The sequence below is a fragment of the Notolepis coatsorum genome (genome assembly GCF_963971535.1).
Source record: "Notolepis coatsorum genome assembly, chromosome: 14".
Lineage (NCBI taxonomy): Eukaryota > Metazoa > Chordata > Actinopteri > Aulopiformes > Paralepididae > Notolepis > Notolepis coatsorum.
The window spans coordinates 50,973,122-50,995,119 of NC_140178.1; the positions used below are offsets into that span (position 1 = coordinate 50,973,122).

The following is a 21,998-nucleotide window of genomic DNA, read 5'->3' on the forward strand; positions in this document are numbered from 1 at the left end:
AAAGCACCTCTATGACCTGCATTGTCACTAACTCACTCACTCACTCATCTTAATCTTTACTTCCGTGGGAAACTGGAAAATTATGTCAGAGACAATATATATAGCAAATCAGTTGGTGGTACACAGAGAAGATATTCATAAACATAACAAAAGATCTAGCAGACATAATGTTGACCTTCCACTAGAAGAACCAATCTTCTAAAAAGTAAATCTATCCTCTCATATTGGAACAATTTGCCATCACACATCTACTCCCAACCTAGCCATCCTAAATGTACTGCCTCGTAAGCCTTCTCTTTTCTACCTAAAGTCATATTTGATCTGCAACGTTTGATTGATTGATTGATTGAAAACTTTATTAACAGATTGCAGAATGGGTACAATACAGTACAGCTCAATACACACAATTGTTAAGGGGATGCAGACCAGAGAGACTTTCGTCTTGTTTACATCAGGGTCCCCCATTTTCAATTAATTAGGACATATATGACATACATGACATACAGATAGGCAGTACTGCTACATCTATACATTTATGACATACCAGATTTGCAAATACAGTACTGTTTGTGATACAAAAAGAGTCCAGAAAAGAGAGTATATACATTTGACATAGAAACTGTATATATACTGTGTGGTTGGGTGGGTGGGGTGGGGGGGGGTTGGGTAGGAGGGGTGGGTGGGGAACACTGTACAACTGTACAAGCAAAACTGTACATTGGAATATTGACAAAACCATACTTGATCATTTACTGTACATTGGAGGGGGTTGGGTTAGGACATTTACAGGGGCCAGTTTCGAATTGCAGTCTCCCGTAGGTGTTCTTTGAGAGTGGTTTTGAAAGTGGGTAGTGATTCACATTCCTTTACAGCTTTGGGTAGGGCGTTCCACATTGATGTGGCATAATTGCAAAACGTGTTTAGTCCCTTGTTTGAGCCGAATCTGGGTTTAACATGATTTGTGGAGCTCCCTCTGGTGTTGTGATCGTGGTATTCACTGACCTTTGGGAAGTATTTTGACATGTACATGGGTACCTTGGTCGTGTAGTGTATCTTGTAGACGTCTAATTTGACAGTTTGACAGTCAAATTGCCTGTATGACATGTATGATAATTATCGTATTTGTACATTAATAAGCTTGCTCGTCACAGGCACAGAAACTGTTTGAGAACAGGACTGAAACAGAGGGTAGAGAGGCTGCTAGAATGCATCATCTGAGTGTTTTTCTCAGCAAGAAAATCCAAAGACATGTTTAGGGGACCTCAAAGACCTATATTAAATTGTTGAAAAGGACTAACGTAATTAGTCAAACTAGCAGCTTCCTTGTTGATTAGAAACAAGGTGATTGTCTGCACGCCTGACACAATACCATTAATGATTTGGGCACAAGGTGGTACACAGAACGGACACAGGCTAGACCATACAATTTGGCTTTAGTCACTCTGCCCCTACTGATGGGTTTTGAATGTTTTTTTGGGGCTCATATTCATGAGATCTGCTCAACCCATGGCGGTAAAAATGGCGGTGAAAATATAATCTATAATCTATCTAACCTGGTCCAGAACATTCTATAATCGACCTAACCTGGTCCAGAACATTCTATAATCTACCTAACCTGGTCCAGAACATTCTATAATCTACCTAACCTGGTCCAGAACATTCTATAAACTACCTAACCTGGTCCAGAACATTATATAATCTACCTAACCTGGTCGCGTGAATATTAAAGGCAACCAACTTGTGTCTAACCACGCCCAACTTGCGTCTAGCCATGCCCCCGCGGCAGCAGCAGAGTGGAGCGGCAGCTCCACTCTGCCGCGGACCTCCGTCGCGGCAGCATTATGTAGCAGTAATCCGCCCTTTTTTACTATCCAGAACTAGCTCAATTGGCAGCGCTGCATTGCTGTGGATCCTACGGCCCCTTGCTGGCAAGTTCGATTCCCTACTTTTTTTCTCTTTTTAACGTGCATTCGCATTCTTCCGCCGTTAAGTTTAGGCATAACTTTAAGCATTGTTTCGGAGTTGGTTAAGGTTAGGCATTGTTTCGGAGTTGCTTAAGGTTAGAAGGGTTAAGTTTAGGCGCTGTTAAGGAGCTGGTTAAGGTTCGAGTTTGTCTTAGAGAATGGCAATATTTTTTAACGTGCATTCTTTCGCCGGTTAAGTTTAGGCATTGTTTCGGAGTTGGTTAAGGTTAGGCATTGTTTCGGAGTTGCTTAAGGTTAGAAGGGTTAAGTTTAGGCGCTGTTAAGGAGCTGGTTAAGGTTAGAGTTTGTCTTAGAGAATGGCAATAGACAGCCTATTTCCGCGCTGCAGCGCGAGGCAATAGACAGCCTATTTCCGCGCTGCCGTGGTCACATGGGCGTATTGGCCAATCAGAGAAACGCTAAACACAAGTTGGTTGCCTAAAATATTCACGCAACCTGGTCAAGAACATTCTATAATGTATCTAACCTCCAGAACATTTTATAATGTATCTAACCTGGTCCAGAACATTCTATAATCTATCTAACCTGGTCCAGAACATTCTATAATGTATCTAACCTGGTCCAGAACGTTTTATAATGTATCTAACCTGGTCCAGAACATTCTATAATCTATCTAACCTGGTCCAGAACATTATCTATCTAACCTGGTCCAGAACATTCTATAATCTATCTAACTTGGTCCAGAACATTTTATAATATACCTAACCTGGTTCAGAACATTTTATAATATACCTAACTTGGTTCAGAACATTTTATAATATACCTAACCTGGTTCAGAACATTATATAATCTACCTAACCTGGTCCAGCACATTCTATAATATATCTAACCTGGTCCAGAACATTCTATAATATATCTAACCTGGTCCAGAATATTTTATAATGTATCTAACCTGGTCCAGAACATTTTATAATGTATCTAACCTGGTCCAGAACATTATATAATATACCTAACCTGGTCCAGCACATAATAATGTATCTAACCTGGTCCAAAACATTTTATAATGTATGGTAACCTGTCCAGGACATTCTACAATCTATCTAACCTGGTCCAGAACATTCTACAATGTATCCAACCTGGTCCAGAACTTCTACAATCTATCTAACCTGGTCCAGAACATTCTACAATGTATCCAACCTGGTCCAGACCGTTGTCTTTGGCCAGCCGCCGTAGCCGTGACTCCAAGGTGACAAGCTTGGCCTCTTTGCGGACAATCACTATGTGGAGCTCGTCGCTCCTCTCCTCCAGCTCCCTGATCTGTTTGCGGTATTTGTCCTTGTCTGCCAGGCTCTGGGAGAAGTGGTGCTGGGTCTCATCTCTGGCCCGGAACGCCTACACACAAACACACAAACATACAATCACACACGCACACACACACACACACACACACACACACACACACACACACACACACACACACACACACACACACACACACACACACACACACACACACACACACACACACACACACACACACACACACACAGGGATGAGAAAACTGGTATGAGATTTCTTTTGTCTGAGGCCTTTTCTCTGTAACCTGCCTCGCCAGATGTTTGTTACACAGAACCACTTGGGAAGTCATCCTCTGAAATTGTTTAGAAAAGGAAGTCATCCTCTGAAACTGTTTAGAAAAGGAAGTCATCCTCTGAAACTGTTTAGAAAAGGAAGTCATCCTCTGAAACTGTGCATGTGCCATAAGTATAACGTTTTTCTTAGTCTGGTTTGTTCATACAGAATACTGACAAAAATAAGAGAAATTGAGATCAATCAAGAGTTTTTTTCCCAATGGTCAACTTGAAAGTACTGCGTTTTACTTTTACCTCGAAACAAATGGTCCTTTGCGCTATATATATATTATTCCTAAAATTGTTGTTTTTTACACTTTGCATTGATCTGTTGGTCTGTGTAGTAGCTAATACAGGATTTTGCTGCTTAAACGTATGTATAATGTATATTCATTGATTCACTCATATACCTAAATCTATTTTAATTGAACATTTTTGCTTTTCGCATCAAATATTGATATGCGATTAAAATGTGAATCATTTAGATTAATTAACTATGAAGTCTCTAATTAATTTGATTACATTTTTTAATCGAGTCCCCCCACTAGTTTTGCCTGATGGTGGCAGTAAAGAAAAGGTCATGGGGTCATTAACCTCTTAACAGGTGGGCAAAAAAGTGGCAATTTTTTTACTTGATTTTGAGGACTGCATACTTTCTTTTGCAAAGCTTATCTTTATACGTTATGCTTATAGCACATGCATAAGCCTGGTCTCTTTTGAAAGATAACATTCTGAAGTTACTAATGCAAAAAAGGAAAATCACTTTTAATGCTAATGAAATAGAGTAACATAGGGCTGAACTTGAGTTGAACTTGAACTTGTGTACTCACATTTTTCTGTAGTAGTTGCAAAAAAATATATAGAAAATAAAAGAAATAATAGGAAAACACAGTGGATACATAGCCTGAAGTCTTATGTAGTAAAAATTATATAAAAATCCGTTCAGAAATTAGTCTTCTAGAGAGATCCGGGTAAACTGTGTTCCATTTCCTCATCCACGGCCATTCATTCGGAATGTTTTTCACTTCTGGTTTTCGCTCGTCAACTTTCATCTAGATCCCTTATTTGCACGCCCCCCCCACATGGGGTATCATTGAAAAGCAATCGGCGGATGATTGGCAGAGTTAGAGCGTCGGGAGTCCGGGGTGGTAATCTGACGCTCGCGCATAAAAAGGTGCATGCCTGACATATCGTCATATAACTTGAGAACCGAGGCACGGATTTTATATGTTCAGCGAAAAATGCAGCCCCGAATCGCTAGATGCTCGCAAAGTGCCGTGACTTTCGTCTGTTCCGCCGGCGGGCACGCCGTTGCATTAAGAGGTTGAAATCAATAGGATTCTTATGTTCATGAATGTGCACCACGTGCAAACGTTTATAATCAAAGCTATTGGAGTTATCATGCACGTGTGTGTGTGCATGTGTGTGTGTGTACATCCGTGTGTGTGTGTGTGTGTGCATGCATGCATGCATGTGTGTGTGTGTGTGTGTGTGTGTGTGTGTGTGTGTGTGTGTGTGTGTGAGAGTGTGTGTGTGTATGTACAGTATGAGTGTGTGTGCGTGCATGCATGTGTGTGTGTGTGTGTGTATGTGTGTGTGTGTGTGTGTGAGTGTGTGTATGTGTGTGTGTGTGTGTGTGTGCATGCATGCATGTGTGTACATGCGCGTGTGTGTGTATGCATGCGTGTGTGTTGTGTGTGTGAGTGTGTGTATGTGTGTGTGTGTGTGTGTGTATGAGTGTGTGTGCGTGCATGTGTAGTACTCTCAAGAATATGTGCATAATCTTGTGTAATTTTTGCAATTGTTTATATCTAATTATTATGATTAGAAGAATTGTGGTAAACTTTATATTACCAGCTACACGTTAATATAATTAACTAAGTTCACATTGACTGTGAGATGGAGAATTGACTAGACAGGAAGTTAAGAGCGGAACCTATTAGTTCAGGTGATGCTCCAGGTTCCCCTAAGCCAGGTGATGGTTTCCGCCCTCTCACGCCAGAGGAGAATTGGAGTATAACTGAGCAGCTCGCGTCTTCATTCCTCTTGATCACTATTCTATGCTTTCAGGTCAGTACACTGTGAAAAGTACCGGAAACACTACCGTTAGAGGTTATAACGTTAGGTGATATGAGTAACGAGAATTGTGAAATTAGTTGAATGTTAATAACGTCAATAAGAATGTGAAATATCTTATGTGGGCGCACATTGTGATATGCATTGGCCACGAGGGAAGATGGCGTTTTCCACGTTATCAGTTACTGACAGCGCGCACTTGCCGCTGGCTTATAAGAGACGTTATAATATTAAGGTACATTGTAACTTGTTTATTCAACACTGGGCCCTGAGCACTCGACTAGAATGTGGAATAAGGTTATTTGACTATAATGTGAAATGAGGTGACTTGACGAAAATATGAGGAGGATAATTGCTATCCGTGAAATGAGTCCTAATGCCAGAGGACGCACATATACAAATATACCAGTCAGAGCTTAATGCTAATGATACGCCATTTTGTAAAGTTTGAGCATATAATTCAAGTAAAGGAATATTTCCCATGAAGTTTAAGAGCAGTCTTAAACTACCACAAGTAAGTTGAACAGTAAAAGTAAGTTTATCTTTGGTGTTCATTGAACTAGTGGGATTTGTGACACGTGACGACCTGTTGTTTCAATAGTACCATGTAATAGTACCGACACTACTAATACTGTGATACCGGTGGCACAGACGCCAGCTCTAAAGGAGAAATGTGAATATGTCGCTTATGATTTAAGTGGATATTTTGACAACCATTGATATTGAACCCAAAGGAGGAATATGTAAATGATTGAAGTGAATGGTTTGACAACCATTGAGAATGAAACAAAGAAGAAATGTTCAAGTTTCAAGTTCAAGTTCAAGTTTCTTTATTAGTTGTCATACAGAAGTACAGAATACTTTTATACAAAATGCTTCTTTCTGTTTCGCTCCAGAGACTGTGCTAGGCAAAAATAGATAAGTATAAAATAAGTATAGCAAGTATAAAATAGAAGTCAAGTACGTGGACAAAAATGTTCAATATATACATATATACAATGCTCAATGTAGAGTAGAAGTAACTGAGTTACTGTTACAAAGGGTCAGATTAAACCGAATATATGTATTTATTGATTGATATATATTGCATAATATTTGTATATCGTTTGATATCCCTTGTGTATTCTTTGTACATATACACGGAATATCCCTTTAACCTATTACAGACCATAATATTTCGTTCTCTTATTGGATGGCGTGCCCCCAGCGCCAGTGTCTTACCCTCAGAGTCGAGTTCAAAGCTACCGTCAAGGCTTGTCTCAACATGCCCGGTTCTGCCCAGGACTACGAGACAGGAATAAGGCTGGCACTAGATTGTTCCCCGTACATATAAATATGGCGCAGGTGAATACAGAAGTAGTTCAGTCCGCAGTCCATTCAGTTCAGTCTTAGTAACAAGTGAAGCCTCACCCACTATGCAACGGGCGGTGAAGTAGGGCTCGTATTGCCCCAAGATAGAGTCTTGTTTATCCTAATACGTTTGTTCAACGTATCGTTCGCTCCTTACTAGTAAAAGCCTTCATCACGAGTCAAAGACCAAGTGAAGTGAGCAATTGTGTGTCTAAATAGAGCACTTATAGCCGCGTGCGAATAGGATAGTGGAGTATCAGAGCTTGGTTGAGTAACGTCAAGTTCAACTTGGTTGGTGTGGAGTACCGCGCACCGGAGGATCTACACCGGGGAATGCAGACCCCCTCTCCGGCTGGATTATTATTCTTATTGCTTTTAACCATGCTGTTGGAGCGGAGAAGAATCGTCTACACCCACTGCTGTGGGACCTGCCCGTGAGGACCATCATTCGAGCCCGTCTCTATTGGAGAGGCTGACCGGCTTCCACCTGTGCTGCGCGCACACTGGGATTACAGCTGCCTTTCGTCTGCCGAGCAGGGAGTAATATACCGCCTCCAGGATCCTATATTGAGTCCCCGTTGACCTAGACTTTGCATTCGAACATTTGCTCCCCCTGCTGGCTTACAACCGGTAGGAACCCCCTCCCCAGAGTACCATAGATATAATTCCTAATATTCAGGTTGTATTCTTATTTCATGCGTAACCAGAGAATGGACATTCATTATTGATTTGCCTACGCACATTCCTTTGCCTTACAAGTGCATTCAATTAAAGTATATTATGTATTCTTGCTGCTAATAAATACTTAAAGACAACTTTGTGTAGAACCGATTCATTGTGGGGAAGTGTTCTCATCATATACTCGTGTACGGTATGGCCAGTATAATGTACATAAGACGGTAGTGGTTTAATGATACCATACTTGATTAATACAGTCAGGGAATTGTACCCCTCAGTTACAGTTACCATACAATATACTATACAGTGCAAAGCAAAAGTGGGATGAGGTACAATTTAGGTACAATTTACAGTAAGGTGTAATGAGGTATGGGTTGTAGTGCAAATTCTTTACCAATAAATATAAAGTGTGCTTAGGTGTTCTAAAGTGGTTAAAGTAGGTGCTGCAGTGAGTTGTATGTTTAAAGTGAGTGTGTGCTGTGAGTGCATTTGATGGTTGTTACATAGTGTTTTTGTTCGTTGAGCATCCTGATGGCCTGGGGATAGAAGCTTCTTCTGAGTCTCTTTGTGCCTGCCATGAGACTCCGGTATCGCTTGCTAAACCGCAGCAGTTCAAAGAGGCAGTTGTTTGGGTGGCTCGAGTCTTTGATAATTCTCTTAGCCTTGCCCATGCACCGCTTGTTGTAAATGCCCTGGAGAGTGGGAAGCCCCCCTCCAATTGTGCGTTCGGCTGAACGGGCCACTCTCTGTAGTCTGCTACGGTCTTGTGCGGTGCTATTCCCAAACCAGGAGGTGATATTGCCAGTCAGGATGCTCTCTATTGTGCATGAGTAGAAGTTCTTAAGGATCTTCTGACTGACTTGGAACTTCCTTAGGCGCCTGAGGAAGTAGAGGCGTTGCCGTGCCTTCTTCACAACACTGTCAATGTGTGTGGTCCATGTCAAGTCCTCGTATATGTGGACTCCGAGGTACTTAAAACGGTTCACTCTCTCAACCGGTGCCCCGTCGATGCTGAGGGGGCTGTAGTCCCTGACCCCCGACCTCCTAAAGTCCACAATCATCTCCTTTGTTTTGCTGTAGTTTAGGGAGAGGCTGTTCTCTTGACACCATCCCGCTAGAACCTTGACCTCCTCCAGGTAGGCCCTCTCGTCGTTTGCAGAGATCAGGCCCACCACTACTGTGTCGTCAGCAAATTTGATGATTGTGTTGTTGTTCCGCTGTGCCACACAGTCATGTGTGTACAGGGAGTAGAGGAGGGGACTCAGAACACAGCCCTGGGGGGCCCCTATGTTGAGAGTGATGGATGAGGAGGTGCAGTTGCCTGCTCTCACCACCTGGGGTCTGCCCGTCAGGAAGTCCAAGACCCACTGGCAGAGGTCATAGTTCAAGCCCAGGTCCCTAAGCTTGGCTATGAGTTTGGAGGGGACTATGGTATTGAATGCTGAGCTGTAGTCGATGAACAGCATTCTCACATAGTTCCCCTGCCTCTTGTCCAGGTGTGCTGTTGCTGTGTGCAGCACATGGGCTATGGCGTCCTCTGTGGACCTGTTGGGGCGGTATGCAAATTGCAGGGGGTCCAGGTTGATGGGGAGGGAGGAGCAGATGTAGCCCTTTACTAGCTTCTCAAAGCACTTCATGGCTATGGAGGTGAGAGCTACAGGGCGGTAGTCGTTGAGGCAGGCAGGCTTGGATTTTTTGGGTACAGGGATAATAGTGGACTTCTTCAGACAGGTGGGGATGACAGCCTGTTCCAAGGACAGGTTAAATAGTCAGTGAATACCAGGGCCAGTTGGTCGGCACAGACTTTTAGGACGCGGCCGGGGATACCGTCCGGTCCTGCTGCCTTCCTGATATTCACTTTCTTAAAGGTCCTCCTCACCTCATGTTCTGTTACCCTGAACACTGAGTCTCCATCAGCAGTGTCTCCCCTCCATTGCAGTGGATTGTAGGCTGGTGCTGTTATTCCCAGCCTCAAACCTCGCATAGAAGGTATTGAGATCATTTGCTAAGGAGATGTCACTGTTCAGCTTGAGGGAGGTGCCTTTGTAATCTGTCATCGTTCTGAGGCCCTGCCACATAGCTCTAGAGTCAGCCTGTTCATATTGGAGTTCAATTTTATCCCTGTAGCGCCTCTTTGCTTCTATCACTGCCCTCCTCACGTTGCATCTCGCCACCTTGTGGTCATTCATGTTGCCTGCCACAAGCCCGGCGTTGTATGCTGAGGTGCGCGCTTTCAGAGCCTCACGGACGGATTTGTCTACCCAGGGCTTTTGGTTTGGGTAAATTGTGGTAGTGGGGATTGTTTCTTCCACCAAAGTACAAACAAAGTCCAGCACTGTCTCTGTGTAGTCATTAATGTTATCTGTGTTATCTCGGAACACCCCCCAGTCTGTACATTCAAGTGCAGCCTGTAGCGTTTCCTCTGATCCCACAGTCCATGTAAATATAGTAAAATAAATAAAGTTTAGAAATGAATAGTTTGGTAATTATTGACATTGATAACCAGAGACACTGAAGCAGACAGACAAATGTAACAAATGTATATTATGTGAATAGGAAAATGGATGTTTTGATAAAGAGTTTTGTTGAAATAAAACTCTGAGAGGAGAATTGGAGTATAACTGAGCAGCTCACATCTTCATTCCTCTTGATCACTATTCTATGCTTTCAGGGAGCGAATGATGACCAGCTGCAAACATGATTTGTGAAGGTACCCAATAGCCTTGGGACCGGTAACACATGCATGTGTGTGTGTGTGTGTGTGTGTGTGTGTGTGTGTATGTGTATGTGTTTGTGTGAGTGAGTGAGTGAGTGAGTGAGTGAGTGAGTGAGTGAGTGAGTGAGTGAGTGAGTGTGTGTGTGTGTGTGTGTGTGTGTGTGTGTGTGTGTGTGTGTGTGTGTGTGTGTGTGTGTGTGTGTGTGTGCGTGCGTGCGTGCGTGCGTGCGTGCGTGCGTGCGTGCGTGCGTGTGTGTGTGTGTGTGTGTGCATGCATGCATGCGTGTGTGTGTGTGTGTATGTGTGTTACCTGGTCTCTCTCCTTCTCTACCTCCTCTAGCTGGAGGATGAGAGTGGCCATGCGGTTGCGATACATCTCACAGTCTTTCTGCAGTGTTGAGCTCTTCAGCTCCAACTCTTCCTTCTCCTCCAGGTACTACACACACACACACACACACACACACACACACACACACACACACACACACACACACACACACACACACACACACACACACACACGCACACGCACACACACAAGACAAACACACACACACAGACACACAAGATACAAGACACACACACACAGACACACAAGACACAAGACACACACACAGTTCATATCATGGTTTAAGTCACGGTTTTATACTAAATACTATTGCCAATTCCAATAGTAGACTATTTGGTGAAAGAGAAAAAAAAATTGCCTTTAATATGCTAGCTTAGAGAAGGAACACATACTGGTCTATTATGAATTATTTGTCAATTGTAGACGGCTCTCATAAGTGTGTCTGCAACAATCTGGTGCGTCCGGTGGCAGACATAGTTAGATAACTCTGGAGCCCCATCCCTCTGTAACCTAGTGAGTGAATAGTGTTGTAGAATCCTTTGACATTTCTGCCTCATGCAGGTTCTAGATTGGGAAGTTGTTGCTGAAGTGTCTACAAGAGGGAATATTAATGTTGTGGCTCAAGCACATAATTATTATTATGCTGAAATAACAAACTAAAATAATAGCCTAAAAACTCCCTTGGCCAGCGGGGGATTCCTCTTTGGCTGATCGGTAGATGTTTGGTTTCCGGTGGGTTACAGGTGGGTTACAGGTAGGATACAGGTAGGATACAGGTGGGGTACAGGTGGGGTACAGGTGGGGTACAGGTGGGTTACAGGTGGGTTACAGGTGGTTACAGGTGGGTTACAGGTGGGTTACAGGTGGGTTACAGGTGGGTTACAGGTAGGATACAGGTGGGGTACAGGTGGGTTACAGGCGAAATGACAAGTCCCAAGCTGTCGCGCGCAGAGGGTCCGTTTCACGAGCCTGGCGGGACGAAACCAGGCAAGGGATAAACGTGTGCGCTATGGATCAGATCTGCTGTTATCTCCGCTGCTCTGCGCGAGAATACGGCTTGGTCAAAATTTGAAAAGGGGAAAACAATCCCAAACGGTTTAGATTGAAAACGAATAATAACAATAAAAAAGATGCGAGTAGCCGTTCGTGTAACCGGTACCCCCCCCCCGCACGCGCACGCACAAATCAGTGCAGGTGGAAGATAATCGTATTCTGTACTTTATTATTGTGCCATTACTGTAGTGCCAGTGTGAATCCCTGGACTTGGTCTGGGTGTTCATTATGTGTGTGTGCGTCCGTGTGATAAGACTGGGGGTGACTCCAGACCTATAATCATAAGTGATTGTAAGTCTGGGTGGTCATTTTATTTATTTTGAGTACATAACACCCATTATAGACAAAAGGGAAAAAAATTATAAGGGCAAAACATATTATAGGCTTGTGGTCATTTTAATGAGGACAGTGGCGGATGAGCCTTGAAGGGGGGGGGGGTTGTCCGACATTGTCCCTCACAAATATACCCTTTGTCCCACATTTGGTTTATTGGGATCTGGTCACCCTAGGTGGGGTACAGTCACAGCACTTGACTGGTTTTCCTCCTATCTCGCTGACAGACATCAATTCATCTCCCTCTCCGGCCACACCTCTCCCCCCTCCCCAGTAGCACAGGGGGTCCCCCAAGGCTCAGTCCTTGGCCCCCTGCTCTTCATCTGCTACATTCTCCCCCTTGGTCACATCATACATAAATACCACCTCAACTTCCACTTACACTGATGACACCCAAATTTACATCAGTACACAATCCCCCCACAGCCCTCCCCTCAGTCACATTGAATCCTGCATCACCAAACTCCAAACCTGGATGACCCATAACCTCCTCAAATTAAACAGTGACAAGACGGAACCTTTCATCATCGGCACCAAAACCACCCTCACCAGATCCGGACCCATCACACTTACCATCAATGACTCCACCATTACCCCTTCCCCCCTAGTCCACAACCTCGGTGTCATCCTTGACCCCACCCTCTCATTTGACCCCCATGTCCGCTCCATTGTAAAAACGTCATACTTTCACCTCTGTAACATTGCCAAAATTCGTCACTGCCTCTCCCCCCCTGCTGCTGAATCCCTCATATACGCCTTCATCTCCTCCCGCCTTGACTATTGCAACTCCCTCCTCACTGGCATCACCTCCCGCTCCCTCCATAAACTGCAGATGGTCCAGAACTCAGCCGCCCGCCTCCTCACTAACACCCGGTCCCGTGAACACATCACTCCTGTCCTCCACTCCCTCTACTGGCTCCCGATCAAGGAACGCATCAACTTCAAAACACTACTCATCACCTTCAAAGCCCTCCATAGTCTGCCCCCCCCCCCTACCTGACTGACCTCCTTCTCCCTTACCGCCCCACCCGTTCCCTCCGGTCCTCTTCCACTGCTTCACTCACTGTCTCGTCATCCAGACTTAAAAGTGTTGGTGACCTGGCTTTTTCACGAGCTGCACCCAGACTTTGGAACACTCTCCCTCAGACTCCTCAATTTCCACCTTTAAATCCCGACTCAAAACCTACCTGTTCTCCCAAGCATACAACCTTCCCTACCCATAACCACCCTCCTCCAACCTACCACCTCCCTTTCCCCTTCCCTACTTTCTCTCACTCTTCTGCCCCCCCTCCCCTCGGTTTCCTTACTTCCCTGACTGTTCCCCCACTGGACTCTGTATCTGTTACTTACTTGTTACCCGTGGTTGTATGACCTGCGTATTCATACTGTTGCTTATTACCTGTGGTTCTTTGTTTCTCTGTTCATTTGTTTTGCTCATTGTCAGCGTCTTTGAGTTCTTGAAAAGCGCTTTATAAATAAAATGTATTATTATTATTATTATTATGTTTATATTGTACCTTATCACGTAGCTCCTCAGCCTGCCTCATTTCTTCATGGAGGTTGTAGAGACGGTTGACCAGGTCCTGTCTGTCCTCTAGCGCCTCCTGTCTGTCATGTTCTAGAATGTCCAGAATGGCCTTGTCTGATGCAGGCAGGTGCCCCGGCTGGATATACAAAAAAACACATACACATATAAATAGGTCGCAAGGAGGTGTATGCACTACAATCATACAACAACTCAATAAGCAGTGCTCAGTCAAAGGAATTACCTGAACCATCATGGACATGGTTGAGGACTACAAATACTTTGGAGTACACATTGGTCCTCATTCTCGAACAGATATACGTAAAATTTACCAAGGATTTCCTTCATAACTCGATTTACGTACTTATTCGGCATTCTCGAACGGCTTGGTATTGTAAATTCTTTGTTTGATTTACGTAGGATTTACGTACTCAAAAAGGCAGTCGCCAGTCGGACAGACTGGTGTGCGCTTGTGGCTTCAACAGCTTTCTCTGGGGCAAGTCATTGGGGATTGCCGATTCCAGACATCCCTGGAATTAAATAATTATAATTATAATTAATAAATAAATTACTAATTAAACAGTTTCTGCCTGCCACATCTGAACTGTCTCCGTGTCGTTGCTGTTGGGTTCTTGTCTGCCACACTGTGGGCTGTTACACTAAGAGCCAGTGTAGAAATGGCTTGATATAATTATGTTACTATTGTACTTACATTTGCACTCGGGTTGGATGCCAAACTTATTTCCGTTGTATTGTACTTGTACTGTATGATGACAATACATTTGTATCTAATGTAAACTCTTTAGCCCGAGCAGTCCGCCGGTGGACCGCAGATGACATCACGTCATAAATCAATCTCTCCAGACTGTATGACATAATGTTGCATTTTCTTTTCAAATGTAGCCAAGAGTAAAGACCCTAACCCTGTCAAAACAGCAGTCATAGTGTATATTTTCAACAATACATTTGTTTACCAATAAGTTAAAGTGTTATTAGTGAGATTTTAGTTTATGGAATTTGTTCATAATTTAGCGAATAACTGCCATTTAGAATTTGTGTCGCAATTTGGTTTGTAGTCATATGAGGAGAGGACATCCAGAGCTCACAATGAGCGTTGACATTTCAAAAACTACATTACCTAGCCCACGCCAGCTTCCTGCAAGCAAATTACTTGTGTATTATAACATTTTTAATTTCTCTTATTTTTCGGAATTATCTACTAAATTAGGAACAGTAACGGTCCTAGTATGCTTCCTTGTGGAACACCACAGCTCACTGGGAGGGGGGGGGGGTAGTGTACCGTTTACCTCCACCATCTGTTCTAGCGCAGTTAGTGTGTCTACCTTCTGTGAACGTTTAGCAACCATGCGTGTTGCAATCCGGAAAAAAATTGCGGACCTGTCTCAAAAAAAAAACGGACTGTATTTACAGTACAGTCGATTTCACACTGCACGCCTGGAGATACTAAATCCAAATTGAACTCTGCCATTTGAAAGAGGAGATTTGGCCCGATCCATATCTAGACACATGAATGTGTCTGTGAACAGATATCACAATCAATACAAACATTCAACAGGACTTTCTGATATGTTCCCTTGGCAGGACGAACACTAGGGGGTGCTGCGGGATAGTCAGACTGGTGGTCAGAAGAACGACGTCCGGTGTACAGGTGGAAGACACGAAGAAGCAAGGAACACGCTCTCTCTCTGCGCTGACCGTCGACGAGAGCAGTTGTGCGATAGCGAGCTCCCGCGAGCATCCAGCTAACGGCTAATAAAGTGGCCCAGTGACTAAGTGTAACGCTGTGTATAGTGTATAGTGTAAAGTGTATAGTATTGAGACGTCGTGCCAGCGAAGAGAACGGTCAACCGACCAACGTGAGAGGACTACGGAGACTCTGCGAATTAGAAGTCTAGGTTGTGAGCTCAGGTAGCCGCACCGGCTATTAGGTAACACTGTCATCGCGAGTTAGCCTGTTAGCTCAGCTCGTCGCGTGCCCCAAGCTAACCGTGAAAGGAGGACGCTTCAACCCAAGGCTTCTACTGGACGCTTCCAGCAGACCAGCAGACCACCTACTGACTACCCGCATCATCCCAGCCGGGGTGAACCAGGTGACGGTCTACAGAGACCCCTTTTATCGCCGGAGAAGCACCGACTTCATGATACATGCGTGCTAAAGCCAGCCACGGCTAGACTGTTTAACGTGAACTTGACATTGCTAGTAAGCGCCGTGGCGGCGAACTTTGCTAGGCACGCATGTTCATTAAAGGGACAACCCATGCTTTCTCCTGGTCTCTGGAATACAGCCTTTTATTTGCTCAGGCTCTCAAGGGAGTGAAAGGGCCATTGTGTTTGCGGCCACAACGTCCCCAAGCTACGACCGGGCGCTCCAACAGGGTTTTCTTTCTTCTTTTCTTTCTTCTTTTCTTTTGGTAGTAACTATAATGTGCCGGCTTAGTACAGGTGTGGGCCCACGTTGTATGTACACGTTCCAGGTTACCCGCAGGGTTGAACCGTGGTTTGTACTAGCGGTTTGTGGTATATGTTCCAAGTTACCCACAGGGTTGAACCGGGGTGGGTATTAGTATCCTGCATTGTGCTAACGCAGCACCTCCTTAAAGGGAACGTGCCCAATTTAATTAACATTGTGGAGTATTGTGATAACATGTGTATGTAAATATCCCTTGGAAGATTACAGTAAACGAGACTGTGATAATTGGATCCACTGCGTGTGTGTGAATTAATAACATATCTCTGTCTAACCTCTTTGCTAACCCTGTATCCCACTAGGCAGGGTCGGTACTCATTTCAGGTCTCCCCACAGAGAAAGGTATGGTACTGCTTTGGGGAGAATTACACCAACCACTACTTCCACCGGGTGTGAGGGGGTGTGAAGCGTACTAGGGGAGCGTGGGTGATTAGGGGTTACTGAGTATTGCCCTTAAGAGGCGGGAAGGACCAGTACACCAGTCCTAGGTCAGTAAATCCTAAGGCCCTATATGTCACCTTTGCTAACCTTAAGCCTAGTACCTCAACACTGCAGTCGGGGACCCGGCTGGACTTAGCTCTGCCGGGTGCCTACTATCCGGTGCCAGTAGAATAGCACCCTCACCAAGTAGGGATAATCCACCCTTCTACACATAGATGTGCGAGTTGGCTATAATAAGGTAATTTATAAGCCTGGTATTCTATAGTCTATAATAATATTTCAAATTGCATGTGTCCAGATGGCAGAATTCAGTACTGTATCTACAAAACATTCTGTTTAATCATCTTCCCTTTATTCATTTGCTTAGACTTTTTGTACACATGATCTCAAGAAGGTGCTGAACGAGCTCAGTTTTCATGTCTGGTCATTTTTAGCATGGTGTTATTCTTTGTCAAAGAAAAATCATAATTTATATTCTCCTTTGTTTCATCACAATTTACTCAAGACTAGTAACAGACACAATATTGACTGACACTGGGAATACATTCCATGAGATCCATAGATGTCCATAGATACCAAGAACATGCAAAAGGACCGTGTAGAAGTGGAGCAATCTTCCATTTACTTAGGTATGTATTTTAGGCGGATTTTTTGAAAATAGGGCTAGGGCTTAACAGGCTAATCTAATCTAAAAAATTTATTATTTCGAGTTGCAAGTAGTGCTACGGGGCGTGTGTGTGTGTGTGTGTGTGTGCAGGATACAGTATCAGCTAGTGCATCATTAATGAACTATAGATTTACATGGAATTCGTCTATTTCACTATATCGCACAATTGGGATATTAAAATGCAGCAGGTAAGGCAGGCGTCTTAGTGAAGATACTGTACATGCACACGTGCGTGTAGGATACAGTATCAGCTGCTGCATCGTTAATGAACTATAGATTTATATCATCATCATTTGGTCGTCCTCAGACGGGTTCGCCAGTGGAGATTACAATCATTTCAATCCTCCATACATCCAGCCAGTTCCGTAGAGCTTTCCACACCTGCGTCCTTCCTCAGTATGTCCACGTCCATGTTGGCGTGGGACATCCTCTTGGTCGGCGCCCGTGCGTTAGGGCTGGGCGATATGGCCTCTAAATGATATCGCGATATTTTTTGGCCATATCACGATACACGATATATATCGCGATATTTTGACATTTCCTCTAAAGCACTTAAAAATGCTTGATTTAACCCTTTGATGCATACAGTCACGCCAATATGATGATTATAATAAGCCCCTGCAAAATATGTTTGCATTATTAAACCATGAAGATGTTTTAAAAAAATAATTAAATGAAAATGTACTACTACTGACACACTAATAAAAAAGAATTATTTACATCTAAGACAATTTATATAAAAACTATTGGGTGCCTAAGACTTTTGCACAGTACTGTGTTTTCTATCTACTTTAGCCAAACACACACACACATATATATATATATATATATATATATATATATATATATATATATATATATATATAGGGCCGCCTCAGGGGGTGTGCGAGCAGTGCGGTCGCACAGGGCCTCGCGGGAAGGGGGGCCTCGCACAATTTGTTTTCCTTTTTTTTTTTTAAATAATATTTTTTATTTATTATTTTTTTATTATTTCTTTTTATTTTTTTATTTTTTTTTGCGAGGCCCCCCTTCCCGCGAGGCCCTTTATCATCACAGACCTAAAATCTCGTTTTGCTTATATGCTTATATATTTCACATTAGACACGTTTGTAAAATGTGTCTGACTTGTTCCTGGCTCTGCGGCTCTGCAGCAGACATACTCACTATTGGAGCTCTGGGGCTCTTCAGCAGACATACTATTGGTTTCAACGAAGGGAGGGTTTACATGTGTACAGTCGGCCGGCGTGCGTCAGCTGCGTCTGACTATTTCGCGCATGCAGCATTGGAGGTTATGCCAGCCAAGACGAAGAGGACGTCATTCGGCAGATGGACTGAAGATGAAAGTTGTTGCATGTTAGAAAGTTCAGTCAGGCTAGCCATGTCGGCTTAGCTAAAGGCAGGGACAGCTAGTTAGCTTTAGCTACGTTATAATATCGAGTGCTAACGTGTGGTTCAGTCGGGATAGCCATGTCGGCTAGTAGCTTAGCTAAAGGCTAACTAGCGTTAGCTAACCTAGAGAGAGCGCGTGCAGCATTGTTATGCCAAGATGAAGAGGACGGTCGTTCGGCAGATGAACTTCGTCAACTCCACGCGGTTGTCTCCATCCTCTTGGACGTTTGGTGAGTTTTTAATGCACTCTATTCTATTCCCGCCGTGGTGATATCTCTCTCTCTCTCTCTCTCTCTCTCTCTCTCTCTCTCTCTCTCTCTCTCTCCAGCTAGCTATCGTGGCTAACGGTATGTTGGCTAACGTTATGTGGAGCCAGCGGGCCGGCTAGCTATCGTAGCTGACGTTCTGTTGGACCAGCGGGCCGGCTAACTATCGTAGCCAACGTTATGTTGAGCTAGCGGGCCGGCTAGCTGTCGTAGACGTTATGTTGAGCCAAGCGGGCCGGCTAGCTAACGTAGCTAACGTTATAATGAGCCAAGCGGGCCGGCTAGCTAACGTAGCTAACGTTATATTGAGCCAAGCGGGCCGGCTAGCTGTCGTAGCTAATGTTATATTGAGCCAAAGCGGGCCGGCTAGCTAACGTAGCTAACGTTATATTGAGCCAAAGCGGGCCGGCTAGCTAACGTAGCTAACGTTATATTGAGCCAAACGGGCCGGCTAGTTGTCGTAGCTAACGGTGTGTACCTGGTGTCAGTACCTGGCTACTCTATTTGCAGTTAGCCTCCTTAGCTGATGTCGGCCGTTGGCTCCTTGCTACTTTGTTTTCTCTGGTATAGATCCTCTTCTCTTTGGATTTAAGTGTTGATCTTTGTCCTTTTGGATCTATGTATATTCATGTTGCCTTTGTGAAGTTATCTTTTCCTTCTGTTTTGTTCTTCCATTAAAAGCTGAATATCCTTTAGGGGATCATCTTAGCTGTCTTGCTTATCTCTCTCTCTCTCTCTGTCTGGACCACAGACCCATCTCTCTCTCTCTCTCTCTCTCTCTGTCTGGACCACAGACTCATCTCTCTCTCTCTGGACCACAGACTCTCTCTGTCTGGATCATCACAGACTCTCTCTCTCTCTCTCTCTCTATCTCCCTCTCTCTCTCTCTCTCTCTCTCTCTCTGAGCATTGCATTGCTTATACTGTAGTTGTCAATTGTGTCGGTCAGTTCATTGCAATTTTTCCTTCAGTCACATTTAGTTTTATCCTGCACCTGGCCTAAAACAGGTTGGATGTGCACACAGCTGCTCTACTGTGTTTGTAGCAGAGCAACCATACCTGAAGCCTTGTAAACAAAGACATCAACACTAGAGTGTGTACTTCTATCTACACAGTACAGCCAAAGCATTCCCATTGCTAGGCAAAAACTCCACCTGTTTTCTACACTGCTTCTTCCCTTGCTGGATTTTCTGCATTACTGCCACTTGTACATGTGTGTTGTGGAGAAATTTGTACAGTCTTACAAAGCGATAACACTGTATATTGACTGTAGAACGGGAGCTCTCTCTCGCTCTCTCTCTCTCTCTCTTGCTATATGTTGACTGTATCATGCCCAGCCTCGGGCAGCGCTATTATTTAAGAATATGTTGACTGTATGAAATTTTTTATATATATATATATATATATTATACACTACTGTGAGAAAATAATAATCACACATAAATGGATAATGGCACTTAATGATTTTTGAATATTTCAGATAATGAAATGAAATGTTTATATCATCAACTATCCAGTTAGTATTTATACTGTAACGTCTGGCTACTTTAAATCATTGAATGTAGAGAGAGAGAGAGAGAGAGAGAGAGAGAGAGAGAGAGAGAGAGAGAGAGAGAGAGAGAGAGAGAGAGAGAGAGAGAGAGAGAGAGAGAGAGAGAGCGAGAGAGAGAGCATGAGAGAGAGAGAGAGAGAGAGAGAGAGAGAGAGAGAGAGAGAGAGAGAGAGAGAGAGAGAGAGAGAGAGAGAGAGAGAGAATGCGTTTGCGTTTTGAGCGTATAAGCTGCCGTAGGCGATGATGTCACACTCGAATGTAAACACAGGAAGTTGAACACACAGAGATTGAAACTGGATGCAAGAAACGAATAACCAATAAATATGAAGTTATCTTTAAACCTCTGTTGTCAAGCGTTGTCAATATAACCCACCCCCTTTTCTCACGAATGGAACTAGTGTCGTGGAGTCAGCTTTGAGCGCTTCCAGGGTTAGCAGCTAAGAGCTAACGCTAGTTAGCTTAGCCTATTTATGGTTTAACTTAGCAGCTAACGTTAGCCCATTGCTGCGTCAATTATATTGCATGTCATTGAAGGTCCGCGCTGGTCTGTGTAATGAAATTACAATTGCATGTCATTTAAGGTCCGCACTGGTCTGTCTATAATGAAATGAGAGGAACGCTCTGCACTAAAGCAAGTCTCATATCAGCCGCGACTTGACAACATATACTCGATGTTCACGATATAGTAATTTACTACATCTCACGTAGAACAAGCCACGATACATCGAGTATACTCGATATATCGCCCAGCCCTACCGTGCATTGGCTCCCAGAGCACTAGCTTGCTAGTCGGAAGTTCCTGGTGTCAGTGGCAGTGACCTGCAAGTTTCATCCTCCTGGATGACACCATGTCGCTCAGCCTTGGTAGTCCCCTGTACAGATGCTTGTTGGTTACATACTCGCTTTGATCGATGTTCAGTACCACACGCAGCATTCTGGTATAACATCCGTCCAGAGACTTCTGCAAGGTGGGCTTCAGGTGGCGTCGCGTGGGTAAAATAACAGAGGATGCCAAAGAAGAAATGTATTTTAAAAAATTTTTTTAAAAAATGTATTAATAACTTTTTCTTTTTCATTATTCTTTTTCCATAGTGCATACAGAGACTGTAAACAAACACGCCCACAACGCAGTCCGCACACAGGAGTCAGGACTGCGATTATTAATAGAATAGGAATATGTCAAGATATTGCCGACATACAGTATACAGTATGGCTCAGCGGCCCGATCAAACCAAGCAGACGCATGTACAGAACTACAGTATGGCTCGGCGGCCCGATCAAACCAAGCAGATGCATGTACAGAACTACAGTATGGCTCGGCGGCCCGATCAAACCAAGCAGATGCATGTACAGAACTACAGTATGGCTCGGCGGCCCGATCAAACCAAGCAGAAAGTTATTCGGTTACTCACCATTGTTGCAGCTGACGCGCCTTGCTCCAAATGTGTAGAGAATAGACAGTAAAGCAATGTGGCAAAACTCGTCCTGTGGGTATTGTCTCCTCAACTGTTCTGCAGCTGAGCGAATTTCAGTTCTGCTCAATGAATGAATCCGAGAGAG

At 43.9% G+C, this 21,998-nt stretch overlaps 1 protein-coding gene across 1 annotated transcript in view; it reads right to left on the minus strand.

Annotated features, from left to right (window-relative positions):
- Window positions 1–21,998, minus strand: part of card11 (caspase recruitment domain family, member 11) — a 217,199-nt gene that overhangs the window by 48,777 nt on the left and 146,424 nt on the right. Inside the window, exons 7-9 of the mRNA XM_084329390.1 lie at window positions 13,629–13,775; window positions 10,687–10,812; window positions 3,123–3,317 (exon numbers count right to left, since the gene is read on the minus strand). Of these exons, the coding sequence (XP_084185516.1) occupies window positions 3,123–3,317; window positions 10,687–10,812; window positions 13,629–13,775 (468 nt within the window). The remainder of the gene's footprint in view (window positions 1–3,122; window positions 3,318–10,686; window positions 10,813–13,628; window positions 13,776–21,998) is intronic.